A 24,417-nucleotide genomic window follows, 5' to 3' on the forward strand; every position below is an offset into this window, starting at 1 on the left:
ACTTTCCTATGATCTTCGGATCAGCGTAATAGCTATACCTGCTTACAAAAGGACTCGTAATAACTGGTGACAACGGAAACAACGCTAATGGTTGGAATTAAGCTAGTAAACTGAACTGAAGAAAAACATTTCGGCTATACACGTACGCATCCCGGACCGACCAAAACTTCCATATGTTACATATTGCCCGTATTTTCTATGTTCGCATTTTGTTGTGCATGCGGAGGGAGAGACTAATTATTAGAAACCATCACACGGTCTGTGTTTATACGATGTCTGTATATTACATTACAATTTCATTCAGTCAAGCATGCAGTAATTAACGGTTTGAGAAAAGAAGACCGCGTACTTACGTTCTTCCTACTAGGAGGCAATTTCTATACATAATGTGGCAATCAGTCGCAACGCTGCGGACAGCAGCATCCTGTCTTTAATAAATAGTAAAGTGAAGTACGCATGAAGGCAACCGAAAATTACATTCAGTCGATATTGTTACAGATTTGTGGGTCAAACCGTAAAAACATGCCTGGTAGGATTAAACATCGTTCCTTTTGAGAATATTCAGGAGTAGCAATTGATGAATGGTTCAAACATTTAGGAAAACTTTATATCTTTTAATGGATAAGTTCATTTCCCTTAGTAGATGTAACCCAGACATGTCACACCATCGCAGACCACGCGGTATTAAAATAGGTACACAGTAGTTTGTAAAACGTCTACAGTTATTTACGTCATCAATACTCTTCTCAGCGTGCTACTGCGAGTAATGCCACATGTTTCCCATTTCTGACATCATGATCTTAACCATAGCTATATGACAGAGCATTATTTTCATGACGCCATCAATAAGGATATGCGTTTAGTGTACACAGATGTTTCAAATGGCTCTGAGAACTAAGGGACTTAACATCTGAGGTCATCAGTCCCCTAGAACTTAGAACTACTTAAACCTAACTAACTTAAGGACATCATACACATCCATGCCCGAGGCAGGATTTGAACCTGCGACCATCGCGGTCGCGCGGTTCCAGACTGAAGCGCCTAGAACCGCGCGGCCACACGGGCCGGTTGCACACAGATGTGTGTTCCTTAAATGATACTTTATGTAGCAGGCTTTTTCTCCAACCTAGAGAGGCTTCCAGTCTTTATGTTCTTAACGAATTTTCAAATTCGTCTCATTCGTCAGTAGCATAGAGATCACAGTGGGACTATGGCAGCAGAATGAATTTGCCTTCTGCGGGCACGCGCTCCATCGACTATACTAACCAAGTACGACACACGACCTGTCCTTACAAGTGTACTTCGACCAGTGCCTCATTTCCCGACTTCCAAACTTCAGAGAAAGGCAAAGGTCTCGTACACGAGTTTCAGTCCGGCATATTCCTGCCTTCATATTTCACTACGTGTTTACTGTATATATCTATCCACATTTGCTTCACATATTCTAAACCTTCATTGTACTTACAATTTTTCTCCTTTCAAGCGCCAGTTTAACTATTACAGGATGCCTTAGCAGTAGCCATATTACCGTGCCACAGTTTTGTCAAGTGTTTTCCATTAAAATCTTACCTCACGTTTTCATTCTTGTAGCTCTTAGTTCTCTGCCTTATTTGATGTCTTAATTTATAACCGCCATCTGTAGCTCCGTACTTCACATCTCTTAAACGATACAGTTATGGACTGCATATGTTGTACAAAATCTGTTTCAGTATTGTAAGTCAAGTGTTTAGAATGTTCGCATCTGTTAGAAAAAATGCAACCCACTCTTCCAGGTTTATGGCCGCTTGAAAAAGAGGAGGGTGTCACAAGTGCCTTCTGTCTTTGAGATATTTCCCTGCCAATGGACCCCAGAATCAGCCAGTCACATCAGGAATGGAGATAATAGTGTGGACTGTACGCTGAAGGGCGGCTATGCAGAGGTAAGTCAATATCAGTACAGCCGTGTGAAGTAAACTCGAAGAAAGGGTAAGAAAGAACGAGAGCGAAGTATGACCTAATAAAGTAGCAAATTGTATGCTTTGCAGAATCTGTTACTCTGCCGGATAAGTCTTTCATTTGTACATGAAGAACTAAATAAGAATTGCATTTGATTACAATACAATATTAGTAACGTGCACTGGTTACAAGAACCTAAGGTAATTCTAAGGTGCAAAGGAGCAATTGTATTTGTGCACTAAGCTTCGTCTGTAAAACTGTCAGGGTTTCGGAATATATCACTCGTCTCACACGCAATAGTGTTCTTCCGCACTCCACCTTCACCAAATAAGAAACGAAGGTTAACAGTGACTCAGTGCACCAAAATCTGGCAAGAGCTTTTGACGTGCTACCTCAGTCTCCAGTAGGCAAGATATGGACATAGGGAGTGTTAGTTTGGATACCTGTGCATAAAACTAAGCACTTCCGTACATAGGTAAAAGCGTATACCATCAGTTTAAAATTTCAGGAAGTAGTACGTATCCACTGTAGAAAAATGTACACAAGGGCACAACGATATAACGTATGTTACAGTTCCAGTGCCTCTGACGCTTACCAAGAGCTCATGCAGGAGAAAGTTTAGAAACTTGAAGAATAGCTGATAAGAAAATAAATAACCAGAACAGAGAACACAGACGTGTTAGAGAAGATATTAGAGCGTGGGGATTCTTAAACAAAAGATAACAGTGCTGTCGTAGAGACCCCCTGTAATGTTCCAGAATCGAAATTCGAGGTTGATTAGGCAGTGTCAAGGAACACAAAACATAAATTCAAATGACGATGCTAAGAATAAGCTAAGAAAAACTAGTGTGATAACAAAGATAATTATAAACATTAATTTACATTTTCGTTAGTAAGCACTCTCACTTGCTATTCCCTACGTATTTAATTGTGTACTGGAACTTCAAATTTATTTGATGTTGTGTCATAAGTTAACTTCTTGTTGATGCCTTAGCACTAGTAACAACAAACTACACATAATTTACTAAGTGTGCTCCATAACCATCTTCCTTTGTCTTTTCCCCTTGTATCTCTTAGTTCTCTACCTTATTCGATATCTTAACTTTCAGCACACATCAGTAGCACCGTACCAAAATTCTTTTAAAACTACAATTATGGGCTACTTATTGAATATATAGTCTGTTTAATTATTACAATTAAGATATCTAAAGCTTTATATCTGCTGTATACATGACGTCTTGTCTAAATTAGTGATGGTAAAAATAAAACTCCCCCAGGTCCGTATATTTGGGCGCTTCAAGGTGATAAATGTGGCCGAGGAAATTCCTCTGTCTGTTTCCCACGATTTCAAGCTTCCTGTAGAACCTCGCAACCGCCGGAAGAGACGAGAGAAGAAACAGGAGAATCCCGTTGATGTAAGTCAATATTATTACTACCATGATAAATAAGCAGGAGGGAACGGCCAGACAGCGTGAGAGGGAAGAATGTACAGATGGTATCTCAGATGGTATGCACTGCGGAATCCTCCACTGCCAGGTAATACACTGAAAAGCCACAGAAATTGGTACACCTGCCTGATATCATGTAGGGCGCCTGCAAAGCACCCAGAGTACCGCAACACAACGTGGCACGGACTCGAGTGACGGCTGACGTAGTGTTGGAGGGAACTGACAGCATGAATCCTGCAGGCCTGTATATAAATCCGTAAGAGTTCGAGAGGATGGATATCTCTTCTGAACAAGACATCGTAAGTCTCAACAATGTTCATGTCTGTCTCCAGCTGCACACGCCTCACACCATTACTGAGCCTCCACCAGTCCCCTGCTGACATGCAGGGTCCATGGATTCATGAGGTTGTCACCATACCCGTACACGTCCATCCGCCCAATACAGTTTAAACATAGAGACTCGTCCTTCCAGGAAATATGTTTCCACTCGTCAACAGTCCAATGTCGGAGTTGACGCGCCCAGGCGAGGCTTAAAGCTTTCTGTAGTGCAAGGATATACAAGGGGCCTTCGGCTCCGAAAGCCCATATCGATGATGTTTCGTTGAACCGTTCGCTCTCTGACACTTGTTGATGGCTCAGCATTGAAATCTTCATTAATTTGCGGAGAGGTTGCTCTTCTGTCACGTTGGACGATTCTCTTCAGTAGTTGTTGGTCCCGTTCTTGTAGTATCTTTTCCCGGCCACACCCATGTCTGGGATTTGACATTTTACCGGACTTCTGATATTCACGGTACACTCATGAACTGATCGTACGAGAAAACCCCACTTCATCGCTATTTCGGAGATGTCATGTCCCATCACTCGTTTGCCGACTATAACACCACATTCAAACTAAGTTAAACCTTGATAACCTGCCGTTGTAGCAGCAGTAACCAATCTAACAACTGCGCCAGACAGTTATTGTCTTATACAGGCGTTGCGGACTCCACAGGTGTATCCTGCCGGTTTACATATCTCTGTATTACAAAACTCATGCCTATAGCACTTTCTTTGGTGCTTCAGAGTATTATTGGGAATCGCTCAAGCTCCATACGTGCTTTCAGAGCATGAGAGACTGCAACTGACAGTCAGATTTAAAAGAAGATCAGAGAGAGATATTCACTCTACTACAGACCAATAATATTATCCTCAACTTGTTACAAGGCCCTAAGGTAAAACTAAGGTTGCATGCAAGAATATAAATGTTGAAAGGAATGCTAGGCTATGAAACTGAAGAAGAAGGAAGATGAAGAACAATACACATAGGGGGACGTGGCTTTAGTATAATTGGTGTAAATTAATCAAAGAATATGATATTAATATGTTCGGAGGAATTATGCATCATCTTATAGCAGGACAGTGTGAAAGGAGTATGAATTTAAAATATTTAAAAACAATATATCGAGCACTGATAAACATATAGTAAATAACTCTACATGAAGTATAGTTAATCAGGCGCAGTATTTCAATCTGGCGAAAGATACAGAGTAGCAATATCAAAATATATTTATATTTTCGTTAGTAATCTTCCTTTTTTAAATCTACCGGCACAGTTACTGTAAGATCACAAGTAGTAACCACCAAAACCCATCGAAGACGTTACATATCATACGGTTATAAAAGGATGCGTCCTGTTTTTAGATCATCATAGTCTTTCTTGGTTTCACTCTTTTGCATGGTCTAATCATTTTACGTCATGACACGCCCTATCCCACTGTATACGCGATGGTCTGATTCTTTTTTTCTAACGTGCCCATATCTTCACAATTTTAACATACATCAAAAACACTGTATTTCACGTTTATTACAGCCTACAGTTAAGCCTTAGTTATTTAATATTTAATCCATTTATGAATGCTGTGACAGACGTCGAAAGATTTCTGTCCTTTAGACACATGTTATTCTAGCTCAGTTACTAATGATAAACTCGAACCTCCCGCAGGTCAATTTTTCTTGGGACTTCGGTGAGGAAGACATGGCTGAAGAGATTCCACGTTTTGAGGACGACACTTCCGAACTGAGTGCTCAACCTGAAATTTTACCGCAGAAACCAGAGTTGCTCGATGCTCCGCAGGAGTTCCGTACTGAGGTAAGTCAGTAGCATTACTACCATGAATAGTTAGTAGGAAGAAATGGCCTGACAGGGTTACAGCGGAGAAAATCCAATTACACGTCTGACTGCATGCATTGCAGAATCACCCTCTCTGCGAAATTTGTTTATTTATTTGGAATGTCTCACGCTCCAGACATTCCTACATGACAGTAAAATGCAGTCGAAAATCAAGTTTACATGAAGGACTGTACAAGGGATTCATTTTATTACAATTCAGTAATACTAAAGTCCATTGGTTACAAGCTGTTATGGTAAACTTTAGATCGAACTCAGTACTACTGTTGAGATACAGTAAGCTTCAGTTGTAAAATTTCCATGAGTTCGGAATGCCACTAGCGTGACCCATGTCGGTCTCCAAGGAGTTGAGATGCACCGATTATAGACGACAGCCTTGTAGAGTGGCAGCTGGTCGAGCTCTACTGCTGGCCAGACTCTCATCTGTCCATCGGTGTCGTAAGCTCGAGGCAAACGTGTAGGATTAGAAGCTGTCTTTCAGTTTGCGACGATCGCGTTATACACGCAGTGCGATTTGGAATTGTGGGCCGAGCGAGATTGAAATCGGTTGCCTCATTATTAACGCAACTACGACGAGGATAGTGTTGAGCGATTTATGGAAACGTGGAATACATTAATCCGCGTGGCAGAAGTGAAATTATCACAGAAGATACTACTTGCGGAAACAAATCCTTGTTTACCTTGTGTCTTTAAGAAAGATATAATACTTTACTGAAGCATACGACCATATCAAAGCTGGACTGTTCTGATTCTTGCCACTAAGCTTAGGTTGACCTGTGGCTGCCAGTAGATTGCGTCCTCAGCCATTTTGTGGGAGAAACAGACGAGGTCGGCTACAGGCCTCACTGTACTGTAAATGTAGACAGCAGTTGCACAACTTGTCTCATCAACACACACTAAACAGAGGTATCATTGCGATGACGTATCAATAGTAAACGGAAAAGCTGCGATGCAGTTCTGTAATTGTGTGACATTAGGCAGACCTATTAGTTGAAATGATGTCTCGAATCCGACATCCATATGTCAGGGGATTTGAAACCAAGAGCTGGAAATAAATGACTATGAACGCCATAAATTAACATGTTGTGTGGCAGTAGGGGATAGATAAAGAAGACAGAAGGAATCACAAAATCTTAATGATTGTAGCCGACTAGATGGTGAACGTGCCACCTAAGACAGATGATAGAAACGGAATGACTATTACACCAAATCAGTATGCGTGGTAACGGGTACGATGGTTCAATCCTTGTAAAAGTTCAATAGGATAAATGTGACGTCATAAGGATTCCGAATGAACTTATGGAATATTCTATGACATCCACAAAGGCGCTCTACTGGGACTCCTTTATCTACCTTCTAACATAGCTCACTCCTAATTGCTCCAGCTAAACTTTTGTGGCGTCTGTTTTGCCTTATTGTGATACTGCCAACGGTTGTTCTAATGCTGACGCTCACGTGATCTTTTAATTACGTTCTTGATGAAAACTATCTGGATAAGTAGACTGTAAGAGTATAAAAATTATAAGAGCATACGAGCAGTTGCAGAGACCACATGGAATCAATGGCACAAGCCGTAAGGAAAGGGCGAATGAAGGGTGGCCGAGGCATTTTCGGTACAGGTTCTGACAGACGTACCACGAGAACTGAAACAGTGCCATCCCATCTGTTCGTCCACACCGGTATCTATCGGATTTGATGCCGAAGTTATAGATAATTACTATAGTATTACGATGTCTTTGTTGGATAGCAATTCATAAAAAGAAATATAACAAGAATTTTGATTTGTACAGTCAGTAGTCGGCTGCCTTCGAGGATAAATTATTTAAATGAAACAGTGTTTTGGATCATCTTCCGCCGCAGGCTGAGCAACATCTTATGGGGCAAACTCTATATCTACATATATACTCCGCTCGCCACCATGCGGTGTGTGGCGGAGGGCACTACTCGCGCTATAGTCATATTTACCCCCCCCCCCCCACCATCACACACACACACTTTTCCAATCGCGATTCGCACGAGGGAAAATCGACTGTCTGAACGTTCAGTACGAGCTGTAAATTCCCTTATCTTTGAATGGTGATCATTGCGGAATTTGAAAGTTGGTCGTAATAATATATGATCTACATCCTCGGCGAAGATAGGATTTTTGGAATTTAGTGAGCAGCCCCTTCCGTTTAGCTCGTCGTCTATCTGCAAGTGTTTCCCACTTCAAACGTCATAACCATCTAATCAGAAGACAACGAATGTGCGAAATACGACTTACATAGTAATATTTACCAAAAGACTGCGCTTCTCAGTCACGAAAGAGGATTACCTCTGACCAATTTTTACTTCAGGTACTTAATCAGAGTAAATGAATAATTTAGTAGGAAATGGAAATTTGTGCAAACTGTGTTACGGGTTTCGCTGGTCCTGTTATAAAACATAGTCGAGATGCATCGAATGGAAAAGAACACATGCTCTTTCACCCATCATCCTTTCCCATATCTAGACAAAGTTTTCTAATGACCTCGTCAACGATGGCACGTTACGTCTCAATCAGCATACTCCCGTCATTGCGGCTGCCACTGCACGTACTTTCTACATGTTATGTTGCCTCGCCACAGCTGTGCTGTTAGGGATACGTCGGATAACATCTGTTTGTAATTTACTACTGTGTGGTTGATGGTGTTGCACTGGTTATCTGAAATCCTAAGGAAGTCGAATACTTTATTGAATGACACGAGCTGGGACAGATTCTATACGGCTAAAAACGCTCCTCACACTTATAAGCCGGGATGATTTGACAGAAGAGAGTGACACACATAAATGCACGCAAAATAGTTCCACGTGATAACACAGTAATAATTCTAGACATAAAAGTGTTACCACTGCATGAATACAAATATGTGATACGTAACGAAACAGAAAACATTAATGAGAAATATATTACTCAACAAGACGACTACTAGTAATGCATTAGGAAGTAATTCTATTTATTGGAGGTTAAAAATATGAAATCATACGTATAACAGACATCAGTTAAGTAGAAGAACAACATCTGTTGGGGGGAAACGGCTGTAACTTTATTGGAGTGAATTAAAACATAAATCTTTAACAACATCAGAGCAATCATACAAGCTCTGGTATATGACAGATGAACGTGAAAGACGTGTGAACGTTTTATACTTGACTAAACACTTTTATTGTAAATGAAATTAATTATCTGGACAACTGAGAAATACGCTTCCTTTTAACTCCAACGATATCACGATTATTGGATGTATTAGTTAACTTTATACATGATTCAGAGTAGTAATAAAAGACATATATATCGACATTTTCTTTAGCTAGCTCTCTTCTTTAGAGTTGAGTGCATGTTTTGCTACGTAGTTGCTGTACGTCTTTATGTGTCCTATTGTAAGAAGTAAACAAAAACCATCACAAATATTACATGCCATGTAGATCACAGAGAATGTCTGAAGTTTTAAGATCATCATTCTCTTAGCAAGTTTCATTCTTCTGCGTGATCATTTTGTATTATGGATTGCACGAAGCACTGCATGGGCAATAACCTGCTTCTTATGTTCGAACCTGAACGTATCTTAACAATTCTTACTTTCAAGCGCCCGATTAACTATTCCTCCTTGCCTTACCAGTATTCACGTTAGCCTTTCTCATCAGTCTGGCCCATAAAAGTGTTCCCCCTCCATTACATTCCTGTACCTGTTAGTTCTCTACCTCTATCTTACTTCTTAACAGGCATCTGTAACACTGTTCTTCAGCTTTATTACAACCTACACATAGAGATCTCGTATAACCCATTTTAGAAAGTTAAGTCAGTGTGTAAGGTTCTCTGTAGGTTAGACGCTTGCCTTTACAGCAGAGTCAGTGATGATGAAGTCAAACCACCCACAGGTCCGCGTCATTGGGCGTTTCGACGTGACCAATGTGCTAGAAGATATTCCACCGCTCGAAGACGACGCCTGTAAACTGACTGTGAACGCCGAGACTATTTGCAAGAAAGCAGAGGTGGAATTCGTTGATCTTCCGAAGGAGGATCCCGCTGAGGTAAGTTAGTGTTATTAGTACAATGAAGAGCTAGCAGGAATAAATGGCCACTCTGTTTGGAGCGACGAAAAGACAAATACATCTCAGATTGTCTGTATTGCAGAAACAGCCACCCTGCCGGACGATAATTTTCGCGAACCTCTCACAATCCGGTTACCTTTCACGAATGTAAAATGTAGTCGATTGTCTCGTTTACATGAACGACTAAACGAGAGATTCACTATATTAAATCCTATATTACACTCTAAGACAAAAGAACGACGCACCACAAACGAATTATCAGAATGGGAAGGATATCGGTAGACGTGACGTACAGGTACAGACAGACAAATGACTATGCTTTCAAAAAAAATTGGATGATCTTAACAAACTGAGCAAGTGAGAAACGCGTTGGTACACCTCTGGACCTTTTCCAAGTAGTTGTTGGCCTTGGCACTGATTGACATCTTTGTTGGATGTCCTCCTGAGATATCGTGCCACATTCTGTCCAGTTGGCGCGTTAGCAGCTCAAAATCCTCAGTTGGTTGAAGGTTCCCTTCCACAATGCTGCAGACGTTTTCAATTGAGAAGAGATCCGCCGACTTTGCTGGTCAAGTTAAGGTTTGGCAAGAACTCTCGTCCTGTGCGGAAAAGCATTATCTTGCTGAAATTTAATCCGAGGATGGTTTGTCATAAAGGGCAATAAAACGGGGTGCAGAATACCTTCGACGCACCACTGTGCTGTAAGATTGCCACGGACGACAACCAACCGAGTCCTGCTATGAAAGGAAAAGGCGCACTAAGCATTATTTCTGGTTGTCGGTCCATACGTCGGGCGACATTCAAATTGGTATCTCACCGATGTCTGGGGTGTATATATGCGTTTTCAGCTATGTATCTCTTTGACACGAGTAGAAGCTCTCTTCGAGTTGAGCACCGGTGACCAAAGAAGACGTGTCTCAGGAAGCCCCTGGGCGCCGCCCTCCGTACAGTCTGACAGCCAGGAGTGACGGTCTGGGACGCCATTATTTGTCACAACTGGAACTACTTGGATTCCATTCGCGGCACCTTTACAGTACAGCAGTACGTCGACGATATTCCATGCAACGCTTTGTTGCTATCAAGGGCTTATATTTCAGCAAGGCGAGAGTTTATACTGCCTCCTTTCTTGCTTGTCAGATCCTACCATGGCCGTTCAGTTCGTCGGCTCTCTCCGCAATTCAGAGCGTTCGGAGTGTTATGCGTAGGCTCCTCCGTCCAGTTCGAGATTTTGATGCTCTAACACTCCGGTTGGCAGAATATGCCACGATGCCAGCAGGACATCCAGTAACTGCAGTAATCTGTGCCGCGTCGAAAAACTGCTGGTATAAAGCCCGGAGGAGGAACAGCGCATTATTGACTCCCTCAATTTGTGAAGCCCTTTCTCTTACATAAATAATTCAGTTTAACTGAAACTGTAGTAATTTGTTTGTCTATATATGTACATCACTTGGTTATTTAGAGTGTACTCACGTCCTTCAATTACTAGACACTAAACTGAATCCAAGGTCTAACGCGATGGTATCACTAGAAATTATAAGTTTCCACTGCACAATTGTCTCGGGTTCGGTATGGTTACATGGCACCCTGCAACGACTTGAGGCGTGCCAGTTGTAGACCATAGTTCTTGCGAGTCACAAGTGACGGTATGTCACTGCTGGCTGGAGTCACCTCCTTCCGTCTACATGGCAGGTTCGAGGTAATGGTGTAAATTAAGCAGTTAACTTCTATTCCGCGACAAAGACGTTATTTACGTAGCGTGATTTCTGATTGGGAAATGACGAATACTCAAATCGATTGACTCACTTTCAACGCATCTATGAAGATCAATGTTTTACGTAATTTTTGGAAATGTCAACAATCATAAATCTGGATAGTCGGTGAACATTTAAAAGGGCACGTACTGATTTCCAGTATTGTGTCTTAGCCAACTCACAACTTCTACACATTGTAGTTTTCTTTGGAATACCGTCTCTATCTGGTTTGTTTCTTCCGGAGATGTAAGACTTCGCCGAAGTCGACTCCTTCAGAGATGAACTGTTCCACTAGTTTCAAGTGATCTCAAGTACCTCTTGCTTCAACGAGATTGCATCCTTAGCTATTTGCTGGAAAAAACAGAGGAAATTACCTACCTGCTGGACAGTAATGTAAACATTGACCGCAGTAGCATCGGTTCGTCTGCTGGATTTGGCACCAAACAGAAATATTAAAGCGAAGACGTATCATTATCAAAGGAAAAGATTGCGATGTACTCACATGTCTAAACGACGTAAGAAAACCTATTACCTGAACTGGGCGCCATAGTAGGGTATGCTAGTGTAATAGGATATGAAACCGGGAGGCAGAATGAGATGTCGCCTGAATACCACAGATGAACATGTTATGAAGTATAATATCATCGATATAGCAGTGAAAAACAATTACATTACTACAGTGAGTGATACTCACGAGAATTTGACGTCCCATGTAACGCAGCTTTTAGGAACCGACGGAATTATGACATTAACGCAGTAAATTTGGTAACGAGGACTTTCGTTTCATCCAAAGTTACATCTAAGGACATGTCGGGAACAGATGTAAGATTCATTGAAATATTTATGACGAACAATGATACTGAGCCTTTCTGCTGTGACAGAGTGATAATTCACTGAATGTTACACCAAAGAATGAGGATAACCTAACACACAAAATAACGTTGAACGTTTTATCATGTGATATGACAATAAGAATGAACAACGACGAGTTTAAAGGAGAATGGTATGATGAAGTGTGTTGAATGTCAGGAGTTTAATAAAGCTACTGCATGTGAAGGTACAAGGACAACTCCTATGTTACATAAGTTCAGTCGCCACTGCTACCAGAATATACCATGACAGAATATTTTTCGTGTAAGGATCCGTCTATTTAGCCTCACCCACTATTTTGCTGTGAATAGCTCCAGTACAGCTATAACCCTTAGTACGCACGGAACAGCCAAGTATTAGAATATCAACCCGAGGCACAACCGTTGCTCTTGTTGTCTCCTGTCTGAAGAATGGCATTATGCAGCTCGCCACAGTAGTCCATCGAGTGAGAGCCTCTTGGTTTCTTCATAACTATGGCAAGCGTCATTCATGTGAGTCCACTTTACATGTTCAAGTCTTCATCTATCAGCATAATTTTACAAACATCCCACGTTCCACGACCACACACACTCCCTCAGTCCTTTTTCACCAACCTGATAACCCCCTCAGGCTTTATGATGCATCCTATCAACAGATTCCATCTTTTATTCACTTTCTGTCATAAAAATATATTTCTCCCCAGCCCGATTGAGTTGCCACATGTAAGGCACGCCCTAGGTCCACTTCGTCTTCAGAACTCTCATGGAACACTCCCCTTAAAAACCATCTGCTCTTTTCTGCCCTGAACTGCTTACAGTTCACGTTTCATTCATGTACAAGGCTAGAATAGAGACAAATACCTTCAGAAAAGACCATGTGACATTGGAATTTGTCTTCTATGTTAAAAAATTTTGCTATAAGCGTTCGCAGTTTTACATCTTCTGCACTTCAGCATCCATCTGAAATTTTTCCACCCAAGTAGCGAAACTCATTTGATACTTTCAATGTCATTTCCTAATCCATTTCCCTCCGTAGCTCACAATTTCGATTTTATTCTACTGCATTTTACTACCTTACTTTCACTTTTTTAACGTTCGACTAACAACATATTTTCAATTGGTTAGGTTACCCATTTCGTTCATCTGATAATTCAAGGAAAGTACCGTCTCTGATATAATTCCACTGTCACCGACTAAACTAAAGTTTTATTTCTTTTCTTCCAGAACTAAAACATTCATTCCACGTTTCGGTTTCCTTTCCGTATTGCTTGCTGAATGTCCACACTGAATAACATGTGGAATAGGCTAAAAGCCTGTCTAATTCGTAACTCGCATTTCATCCTTGTTACCTTCAGAAGTGCAGCAGGTATGAACGTCGGTTTGCTTTGCTTCAGTGTATCTCCCAAGTCGTAGAATTGAGTCAGTAATGGTTCGTGCATCTCTACATCCCTCTTGAACCTAAATTCATATTTTGCCAGTCTAATCATAATTTCGTGATAGTTCTTTTCCAATCAATCCATTAACATTCACACTCCTTCGGAATTTTCCCACTTTCGAAGTGGGATCATTACATGTGTTTGAAGACTGAGAGTATGTATCCAAACTTGCACGTGTTACATGCCTGGTGAACTCTTTTTTTCTTGCTTCTCACTATGATCCCAATAACAGTAAAGAAATTTGGCTACTCGAGGTGTCCTTCTTCGACATATGTCTTTCAGTGGTCTGTGAAATTCGTTTCACAGTATAATGTGTTTCTTCTTACCCTCGTCTAATTCCTCTTTCCTTTCGATAATAATTACTTCAAGCTGGTGCTCTTTGTTGAACCTGTCCGTGCACTGTATCCCAGTTGCAGTTTTTCCTTTCTTGCTTCATACTGTCTTGCAATCTGAGCCCTAGGTATTGATTTATGTGTTTGAGTATTTTCCAAAGTTTTCTTAAATTTTCCTGTGTCTATTATTCTCACTGTCAAGTCTAGAGTTTCTTCTCCATTATTTTTAAACTTGTGTATTCACATCTGCTGGCTTAATTTTCTGTATTTAGGTATTTTCTTCTTTCGTGAATAAAATTCATTACTGATGAGTTGTCTTTTCCTCCATTTGATCCTATGCATCTTTCATTATCACATCTCTTGAAACTAACCGATCGTCATCTTTTGCAATACATATCCCTTTCTGAATCAGCGGTTGCCTAAACCTCCCTTTGAAACACTCGAAAGTCTTCTGAAGTCTTCTGGTATCTCCAGGTTTCCAAAAGATACATAGCTTCCTTTCACTTAAAAAAAAAAAAAAACAAATTAAACTGATTTCTGTGCACATTTTTCCACGCACCTTTCTTTACAATTACTTGCCCACAGCTCATAGTGCTCTGTTTTATTTTATATTGTCTTGCTCTCGAATTCCTGCCTTGCATCACAATTACTTGTTTTCTCCTTACATGCGAGGAATATGTTTTTCTATTGAAACTTAATTTATTTCCACCTTATAATTATGTACAAGCTAGCAGCCTATGGTACTAACCTCATCTAAGTGTAGGACTGATGTTTATCTGGCTACTCATGTTCATCTGGCTAGTAAGTTGTTCGGCCGCATTCCTATTTTCTTGTTCATAAATAAATCATCTCCTGAGAAATTTCCTTTTGCTTTCAGCTGTAGGAAGTACCCACACAACAAACCCCACCTCACTGACCTAATTAGCTCCCTTTAGCAGGAATACGTGTATCAGAGGGAAGTGCCTAATCAGGACGCCAACGAGCACCTTACTTCTTCCCGCTGGCTGTAATGAGGCACGCCTCAGCCAGGTAGCAGGCTTCACCAGTGAGGCAGCTGCATACACTGACACTTTACACTATACTCCGGCAGGCAGTGAGTTGTCTTTTCGTTTGCGATTCCATCATTTCATTGTAACAGATTCCCTCATACCCTGACGCCCAGCACAATATCACATATTTCTGTATTTACTTTAAGTTATGTTGGGTGTCCAGAAACCGCAAAATGCACTGAATAAGCAAATGTGCACTAGGGGAAGGAGAGGAAATGGGTAATTTTGGAGGACTCGTAACAGCTGAAATCAAACGATGCTTATAACTGACACACAGATATTCATTGAATAAAAGTAAACCACCGAGTTGGGTAATTCCCAGTTACAAGACTGCTCGCAAGCAGTTGAACTATCCGTTTTAGATTAACATCAACAAATTCAGAACAGATAATTCGATAACAGTAACAACACCCACATCAGACTAACTTACAAGCAAGGAATTACATTGAAAGGACAACTTAATTAATAACCTGCCAGAAATCGTATCAGAGTGTATCTAGTTAAAGACCCGTTGCTAATAGAGAGATCTTGAGCGGTATCCCATTGAACATTGTGCGATAGACGAAGACTCTTGTTTGTAAACAATTTACTTCTCTTTTATATTTTTTAACGGTTAGCAGCCGTACTGTATTCTCTGAAGGCTGGACTTCTTAGTGTCATTTTAGCGCTTCTCTGACGTTAACAGGACGTTGTGCTCCTTTCCTGGATTTGATTATACTCTGCTGCTACAACTCGAAATCTTCTATCATTGCTCGTGGAACTCGTACATGAGGCCATCTTTGGCGATTGAATGTGCTCGTATATTATAACTGTTGTGAGGTTGGTCAAAGATTTTCAATTTTCTCAAGCAGTTTAATGCTGTTTCGTTCAACCAACTAGCCTATCATGAATGACTTCATTAAGTTCATTATGTAAGTCTCTGGCTCTAGACCATCGGAGTTCTTTGAAAATGAGTCTCAAGCATCTCTTTCATATGATTTTAAAAAAATTATATTTGTCTGGTGTACTGTGCGTCAAAACGAACTTCTGTATGTCATGGCCTTAATCGTAAGTGCCTTATAACGTCTAATTTTTATATTGACGATCACGTTTTCGCTGTCTAGTAAGTCATGTAGGGCATCAATTAGTCTGATCGTCGTCCCTTTCTTAACCTGTATGTGTAAGTTGAATATAAATTTATTGTCTAATAATACACCTGGGTATTTGACGTGGTTGGTCCCCTGTATCTTTGTGTTATTGATTTTCAGTCGGCCCCTCAGGTCTGGTCTTCTTGTGGAGAACAGGACTAAGCGTTTCTTATCGGCACTTAGACGCTCCATGTTATATTTTGTCCGCTGCTCTGTGACAGTCAGATGCCTCTAAAGGCGGCCTATGGCTGCATTCACTCTGCCTCAACATCGTTTGCTAAATACCCCAATTACAAGTTTATAAATTGTAACAGACCGGAGACGACATGTAAAAGTGTATTATTTATTAGCTATCAGCTGTTATGAATATCGTTAAAGCTTCTTTTTATTTCTTCTCTTCTTTGCAATACACGCGTAATAACAAGAATGGTATTCCATATTAACTGTCAGTTCGTCACAGTGTCTGGTTATACTTTGCTACTATTATTTTATTACGTAAGGCCTAGGTGAAGACTGATTTTGTGACAACTATAGCTATGCTGTTTGCCTAGGTGGACGCTGCTGATAATGAAATACCTCGTAAGGAAGTGGAGGAAGGGGCAGCCAAGGATCTCAGCAGCCATGCTTCGGTTGCTGCTTCCAGCAACTGAAGAAAAGATTTATTTGTTCCAATAGTTCTTGTTTGTTTCGAGTTTTTTGTTCTCTTCGAGTTATTTGTTCAGTTTTGTTCTTTGTTCTTGTGTTCGAGTTTTATTTTTGTTGAGTTTTGAATTTTCATTACCAATCTTTTTCTCATTTATAAACAAAAAATAAATCTTTTGTTTTTCGTCAACTGTTGTCTAGTTCTTTAAGTGTGTTGCTGTAAAATGAGAGTTCACGAACATAGTTTCTAAGTAGTTCATTTTCCTGTATTTAATATCAAGCAATAGTAGACGCTTTACATCCTGGAAACTGATCAAAGATAGCTATTTAAAATAAAACAACACTGCCTGCTGTCAACCGAATGCCAAACACGTAAGCCCCTCGTCCACAGCACCAAATACATTGTCACCTCACGGCTGAGCCATTTTATGTAGTCTTATAGACGTGGGTATAGTGCACTTCTCATTTCGTAGACAGCCAGATGCCATTCAGAGAAATTATATATATATATATATATATATATATATATATATATATATATATATATATATATATATCCTTGTTGCCACAGGATACATTACATGTAATTGATCACCATATGCAGCTGTATTACCACCAACCACTACGATGTGCGTTCATGACAGTCTAAGACACTTGAAAATCTGAGTACAGTGCCATAAATAGGGTAAACATGTACCTCCTACAGTGGCGCATATTTTAGCTTAGTTTACTATACCACATTCACGTTACAATGACACATTTCATAAGATGCTGAGAAGCTCAATTTAATTTTATAATTTTTAGAGTGGGTTCGATGAGTGTGTGGAATGAGATGTAGTACCATATCTCCAATGACTATGGGTAAAATCATGGCCTGGAAATTTGTCCACACTTGTGAACAACTTATATGGGGGTATATACCAGCCATAAGATGTTTAGGACTCCCTTGGATAAAACATTGATGGAACTTTGCGAAGAACTCTCATAATCTACTTTCTCCTACGAAGCTTACTTCCATGTAGCAGATGCGTACATATCTGAAGATTGCGCGTTCGTACCGATATAAATCGGCGCCCTCAATCTGATGTTTAAGAGATTTGTAATATATTTTCTGTGATTCTCCTTACGCCTTCCAAGAGTACCGTACCTTTCTACTCGTAGTTTGTTTAGGAATATTGTATGCATATTCTATACGAATTTCTCACTTCCATCTTCCGTTGATACACGGGGTAGCTACGTCAGGAAAGACATTTAGAACAAAAACTGTTAATAAATGGCAAGCTCTCAGGGAAGAGGTTTGTCTCCCATTATTTTCAGTGTGCATAATACATACGCGTTAATGTAAAAGTACAATTTTTATTCCCTATAGACATGGAAAGTGTTGGCTCTTTAACGTCAGTTTAATTAATTGTACTGCATCTTGCCAAGATCATACCAAAATTGCGATTTTATCCTGTTTATGCAGCCATGAATATCCCCTAGTGCAGAACTGGGTGATAGGTCGGCACAAAATGATTTTAGATCTGTTAGTCCTGGCTCTGCTTGATCTTTGTTATTCGTTGTGTACGCCAGCTGCACTGATCTCACCTTATTCATAACTTTGAGTGAGGTCATTTTCGTAAACCTGTTCTCCTACCCTCACCCTACTTATACAGCATCAACTGAATGCGATCAGAACCTTCGGAGGAGAGGTAATGTCGCTCGGCATATATGACATCCGAAAACTGGCAACCTAATATAGAGATGAAAAGGCCAACGCCTCTTGAGCCGATATGTTTCGTCCGCACTGCGGTGGAACGTGTGAATGGACCATAGCAGAGCGCAAAGTTCACAAAAGTATCTCTGTCGCTGAAATAAAAATAGAAAATAAAATTTGGAGGAAGACTGCGATGAACGTTCTTTGAACTATTGGTTTGTTGATAGACACGTCTCACTTTTGCTACTCGAAATACACGGAATGCATAGAGTGAATGTAAAAACTATTTCGGTATATTCCTGATGGGAAACTAATCGAGCAGACAAACTACTAAGCTATCAAAACACAGACTACATAGCTATGTGGTGTAAGAATAATTTTCCTGGTGGAATAGAAGACAGAAATAAATACGCTGCATAAGATAAAATTGTAAGGAGTCGTCCGTTTCGTCGGTCCGCAAGTGTTTGAAAGCACAAGAAAAAGTACGGTAGTTAAATGCTTTCTTAAATTATTCGTCGATTCAATTTGAATGCCATTCTCGAGTAACTCAACGAATAACAAGCGCTTCTGACACTTCGCAATGTATAAATAACCGCAGTAAATAAATAAAAGAACAAATATCACAAGAAATCAGTCTCTATCTCACAGTAAATATTAATGCCCTACTTCAGAGAAAAAACCAACAGCTCCAATTATGTCATGAGGCTGACTATTTGTCTTACAGTGAAATGTGCTTCAGCAACGAACTAAAGAAAAAGTGCCTCCAATTAGCCAATATATTGGAACCGAAATAAAGCCTTCTGTTATGAATCATAATAAAACACCCATGTTCAGACAACCACGCAAAGAGAATGACAAACATTACAAGCAAATCATTGTTGTTGTATGCGCGAAATTTTAATGAAACGCAATGCATCAAAAAATCAATAGATTCCAATACTTGGTGATGCGTATGATGTTTACAGGAACAAACTGAAACAGACATTTGAAACTCTGGCAGTGAATGTGAGTATAGTGAGGTAGCAAACAGTTATCGTGTCAGACATCCCTTACAGAAATCATCAAATAGATTCTTCTTGTGTAAAAGACATTCAAGAAGCAAGGCAGTGCGTAAAGAAATATTTGCGTCAGTTGGGTATGTATGTATTTTCTGTTTGCTTTATATCTCCTCTGTTAACTACAAATTCCCGCTGATTGCTTCTTTCCTTATTCCATGGTGATACTGTAATGGACATTTTCTCCGCCAAATAACGAAGTGCATTTTCAGTGATTCATTAAATATGTAACGATAATGTGATATAAGTTATACCACTAGTTTTTTTGTTATTTTGTATTTAAGTGTAAATTAAATTGAAGTATTTTAGATATTGTAATGTTACAAGCACTTTGGACTGTATGCAGTTTACAAGTATAGAGATCGCTTTCGTCTAGCAGGAAAACTTTTATCTGTGCAAAATTTTGATAAGGAGGAATCGAAAAATGGTAGGGGTCAGTCGCTGATGGGGCTCGGTGACCTAATGACGAACAGACAGGACAAGAAATTCAACCAGTGAGAAAGAGTGATAGCTTCGAGGAAAGTGAGGGAGTTTCTTTGTGACGAAAGTCACTAGATTTTATGTAGAGCTTAGAATTATCGTAACGAGTAGAAGAATGCTGTTTGACCATGCAGAGACGAACAGAGTTTTAAGAATAGACACCGATGTTAACGGTATAAAAGAAGGAGAGGATATGCAACACAAGAATATTTCAAGCAAAAAGATAGAAAGAAAAAATATCAAAAAAGGCGATTCAAGACTGTAAAATTTGACAGTGAATAAATGCATGAGAAAAGAAAAATCAAGCCATCAGAAGGACGAGAAGAACTAGCAGTCATCACAGAACGCTAGCGTAGAGAGAATTTGCTGAGGCTGAGTACACTGAATAGTTATCAGCTTTATTTTGATTGAGGGAAAACTATGAACGTCAATAGTAATGTGGATGGTGTTGTGAAAAGTGACTGTTTAGCGGCCTACCATGTTTATAGAATTTGGTCTGAGAATTGACTGTCTATTAAAAAAGTACCTGTAATGAGGACCAAAGCAAACATTATTTGAAGAGTGTTCCTCAACACATATTTTGTGCAGACGTTAATTATAGTTAGAGACATTTAAAAGACTTTGAAGGTTAGGGAATGTTATCCAAAAGAACAATTGTTGAGCTGATATATTTTTATATTCACTGAAACAAAGATCGTCTTGCAATTAAATGTTGTTTTCATGTTATTAGAGACTGTATGATTTCTGTATAGTCAATATTTTTCTTGTACTTTAAATTGCAACAGTTGGTGTTGGTTAAGTCCTGCATAAAGTTTGCCCTCCTGCGAAAATGAATAATTCTCAATTATTATAATGAGGTCGGGCTACTCTCAGTAACGATTCTCAGACCCCGACACTAAAAACGAGCAGTGTACTTTATATTTGATGTTTAAAATAGTCAGTTTGTCAGAAATGCTTAGGACAAGGTTTTTAAAGAATAGAAAACTGCCCTTGGCAAGTCATGATCCTAGCTCCGAACTAAGTAGTCCCCTTGGCTACCTACTAACGGTAACTAACGTTGCTGGAGGTCTTGGAAGCAAGCAGGGAAATTTTCAGTTGTGGTGTTTCTAAGTTCATTTCTCAAAGCTTATAGGATGTCTGCGATATCTTGATGCAACTTTCCATTCAGTCACCTCTTCATTCGCGGAAACAAGGAAAAAATTTGAAGGCGAGAGATCGGGAGAATATGGTGGATGTGGGATGTCAATAATAGAACGACTGAACAGATACTCGATAACAGATGAAGCAGTGAGGTGTCTTGCGTTGTCATGCAGTAAGAAGCAGTCTTGTGAATGCCGCAAATTAGGGCGGCGATGTCGAATTGCTTGTCGCAAACCTTTCAAGACTTCGATGTAAGGAGTTTTGTTCACTGTTTGACCTGGAGGAACATACTAGAGGCGAACTAATCCTTTAGTATCAAAGAATGTGTTCAAAATTGTCTTTGTTCTGGAAGATTGTCGTTTGCTACCGGTAGCACCAAACTTAATCACTAACAATAATTTTTGACCGAAATGTGGAATGACTCTATCCAGTACTTTAGCAGAATCTCTTCGTCTTCCCTCTTTCTGTTCGTCTGTTAGTGTTTGAGGGACGAGTTTGCAGTATTTTTCCGTTTGACTAAATCTTCGCATAAAATCTCAAGACACATCAAGAACTAAATTGAGTTCTCCTGATGTCCCACGCACAGCTGCAAGTCGCTTGGAATAAAAGCCTTACACGCTCCTCGTTTGCATCGGTATGTGCTGTAGACGGGCAACCAGATCGTGTTCGTCTTGATTCGAATCTCTGTCTTCACGAAACCCTTTGTGTTCTTGAAAGTGCCTCGCCTGCATTTATTGCCCAGTTTCACTAGAGGATTTCCAGAGCTTGATGCAGAACTTTACACTCACTCTTTGCTCATGATCAGTATCCATTGTGTTAGCGTAAATAATGTGCCAAAAACCCAAACAGTGTGTTGCTAAGCACACCACTGTCACATCGGTAGTTTGTACGGTAACATGGGTGAGGTCATTTCAGGAATGGACACATGCCAGGTAACATAAAAACAACATTTGTCCATTTTAGTATTGCAAACTCAAAAACAAAAAACCTTGTCCTAGAATTTTTCTGACAAAGAGAGAGATTTAAAATATTTACTGCTGGTTAACTTTTCCTTTTACTGAAAACAAGTTGAATGTTCCTAGGATCTAGCTTTCCTCTCATTAGTAAGATATGAGTAGGAGTTGTGCGTTAATACATAATATGATTATCTATCTCTGGCGAGCTTGTAATACCACAAAACGTGTAATCAGATTGATGCAGCTGCCCTCTCATTAAAGTAGCTTAATAAAACAAAAAGTATCGCATTTCTGAATATTCATTATGGGCAACTAGTTCTGAATGAAATATAAATTGAATTGACCCCGAGAGTATTTAACTTGTTACTTCCACTCAAGGCTTCGAAGAAAGCTTGTTTAGCAACGCATGTTGACTCACAAACACTGTGCTTCATTTAACATTGGTATGGATTTGAAATAAAACGTATAAGATTTATTACTTGGACTATTCTTGTGCCTCATATACACAAAATTCCCCATAGTGACACCACCTAAAGTAACATGTATCACATGTTGTCCTTAGCACCCCCTTACAAAAATCAGTTTTTCGACGGATATTAGAAGTGATGTCAGGTACAGCTTATTCGGTGAATGAAATACCGACTTGCTAAAGCCAACCGCAAGATAAAGTCATTTCATAAACAGAACGCAGGCTATTTCAAAGAATCGTATTCATTGAGAGTCACTCTGTTCTGATACAAACATGGCCTGCACACTGCCAGCATTTTGTAGTGCATAATGGTTAGATATGCCCAGGAGAGCTTAGTTGGTAATGAAGTATCTGACACCTACCAACTATTGCCGATTCACACACACACACACACACACACACACACACACACACACACACACACACACACACACACACACACACACATATATATATATATATATATATATATATATATATATATGTGTGTGTGTGTGTGTGTGTGTGTGTGTGTGTGTGTGAGTGTGTGTGTGTGTGTGTATAAAGACACAAACCTGTTCCTGTGTGTATGTGAAAGCAGCAATAATTTCCATGTGTCATATATATTCCTCAGCATGTGTAAATGCAGGCACTTGCAACAACACATTATTTCACGCTGTGTGATAGAACATCATATCCATACCATAGTCATAGGCAGATGAATAAGAAGCCTTCATTATTGTTCTGCTTTTATATGGCCAATGACTTTGGAGTTGATTACCTGGTTGGCTGGGGCACTCCTGCGCTTGTTAACCTTATCATGTACACTGTCACAGCAGATCACATAAGAAAAGTCAATCTGTGGGTTCAAAGGCGAGAGAAAAAATCCCTTGCAGATAACTGAGATGAAACAAACCGAATCTATAGGATTTGGCAAATATCGAAATATAATGAACAACCTTCATCAGATGCTCTTAAAACTGGAGAGCATATTCAAACTTTTTTATCAAGGTAAAAAGAAGAACATATTCCAACCTGATCGCTTTTCACAACCTCTACCGCTAGGAAATCGTACTTATTCGCAAGTACAATCAGAATTAAAATATTTCATTATCCACTATATAGTAGTTAATTTGTTTGATAAATAGTCTTGACAAATTTCTACGTGTTCATCCTGTAATTATCATCAATGTCTGTGAGAGCAATTGTATTCTATGCTCTTGAGTAACAACATTAGTAATAATTTTATACATGTAACACTGATTTAGTACAATATAAGCAGTTTCTAGGAATGATACTTGAAGGATGTTACCCATATCGAAGGCATGACTGCAATATGAGTTACATTATTTACAATTAATAATAAAAGCTGTGCAAAACACTTAGATTGAAAAAGCTCTTGCGTAAGAGGCAAATGTAAATCACCACAAAAAAGAAAATGTACATGACTTAGTCAAAGCTATGGCCTCATTGTTGTCGTGATGTAAGCGAACATCAACAGCTCATATGTGAAAGTAATACAAACTACAATTTATCTCTACGAATCGGATTTCTATCAATACCAGCACATACACATGGTTTCAAAACACACGATCACTGATAGTCAAACAGTAGGCCTACCTTTTGGTGTAGAAACTCCTAATGCTAGTGTCATGAGGTCTCTCACTGCAGAGTGTCACTTCATAATGCAGCCTAATTTTAAAATACTCAGTGAGTGCAACTTTGTTTAACTGGCGAAGGGAGGACAGTTTGTGATATGTTAATTCAACTAAGGAAAACATCATTGCTTAAGTTCTGTAAAGCTGCTGTGAACAATTTTTTCAAGGGGTTTTTCAC

At 39.6% G+C, this 24,417-nt stretch overlaps 1 protein-coding gene across 1 annotated transcript in view; it reads left to right on the forward strand.

Moving 5' to 3' along the window:
• LOC126228021 (myrosinase 1-like) overlaps positions 1-24,417 on the forward strand; it is a 116,223-nt gene that overhangs the window by 36,898 nt on the left and 54,908 nt on the right. Inside the window, exon 3 of the mRNA XM_049942266.1 lies at positions 1,773-1,919. Within this exon, the coding sequence (XP_049798223.1) occupies positions 1,773-1,919 (147 nt within the window). The remainder of the gene's footprint in view (positions 1-1,772; positions 1,920-24,417) is intronic.

Source organism: Schistocerca nitens, unplaced genomic scaffold (assembly GCF_023898315.1).
Source record: "Schistocerca nitens isolate TAMUIC-IGC-003100 unplaced genomic scaffold, iqSchNite1.1 HiC_scaffold_351, whole genome shotgun sequence".
Classification (NCBI taxonomy): domain Eukaryota; kingdom Metazoa; phylum Arthropoda; class Insecta; order Orthoptera; family Acrididae; genus Schistocerca; species Schistocerca nitens.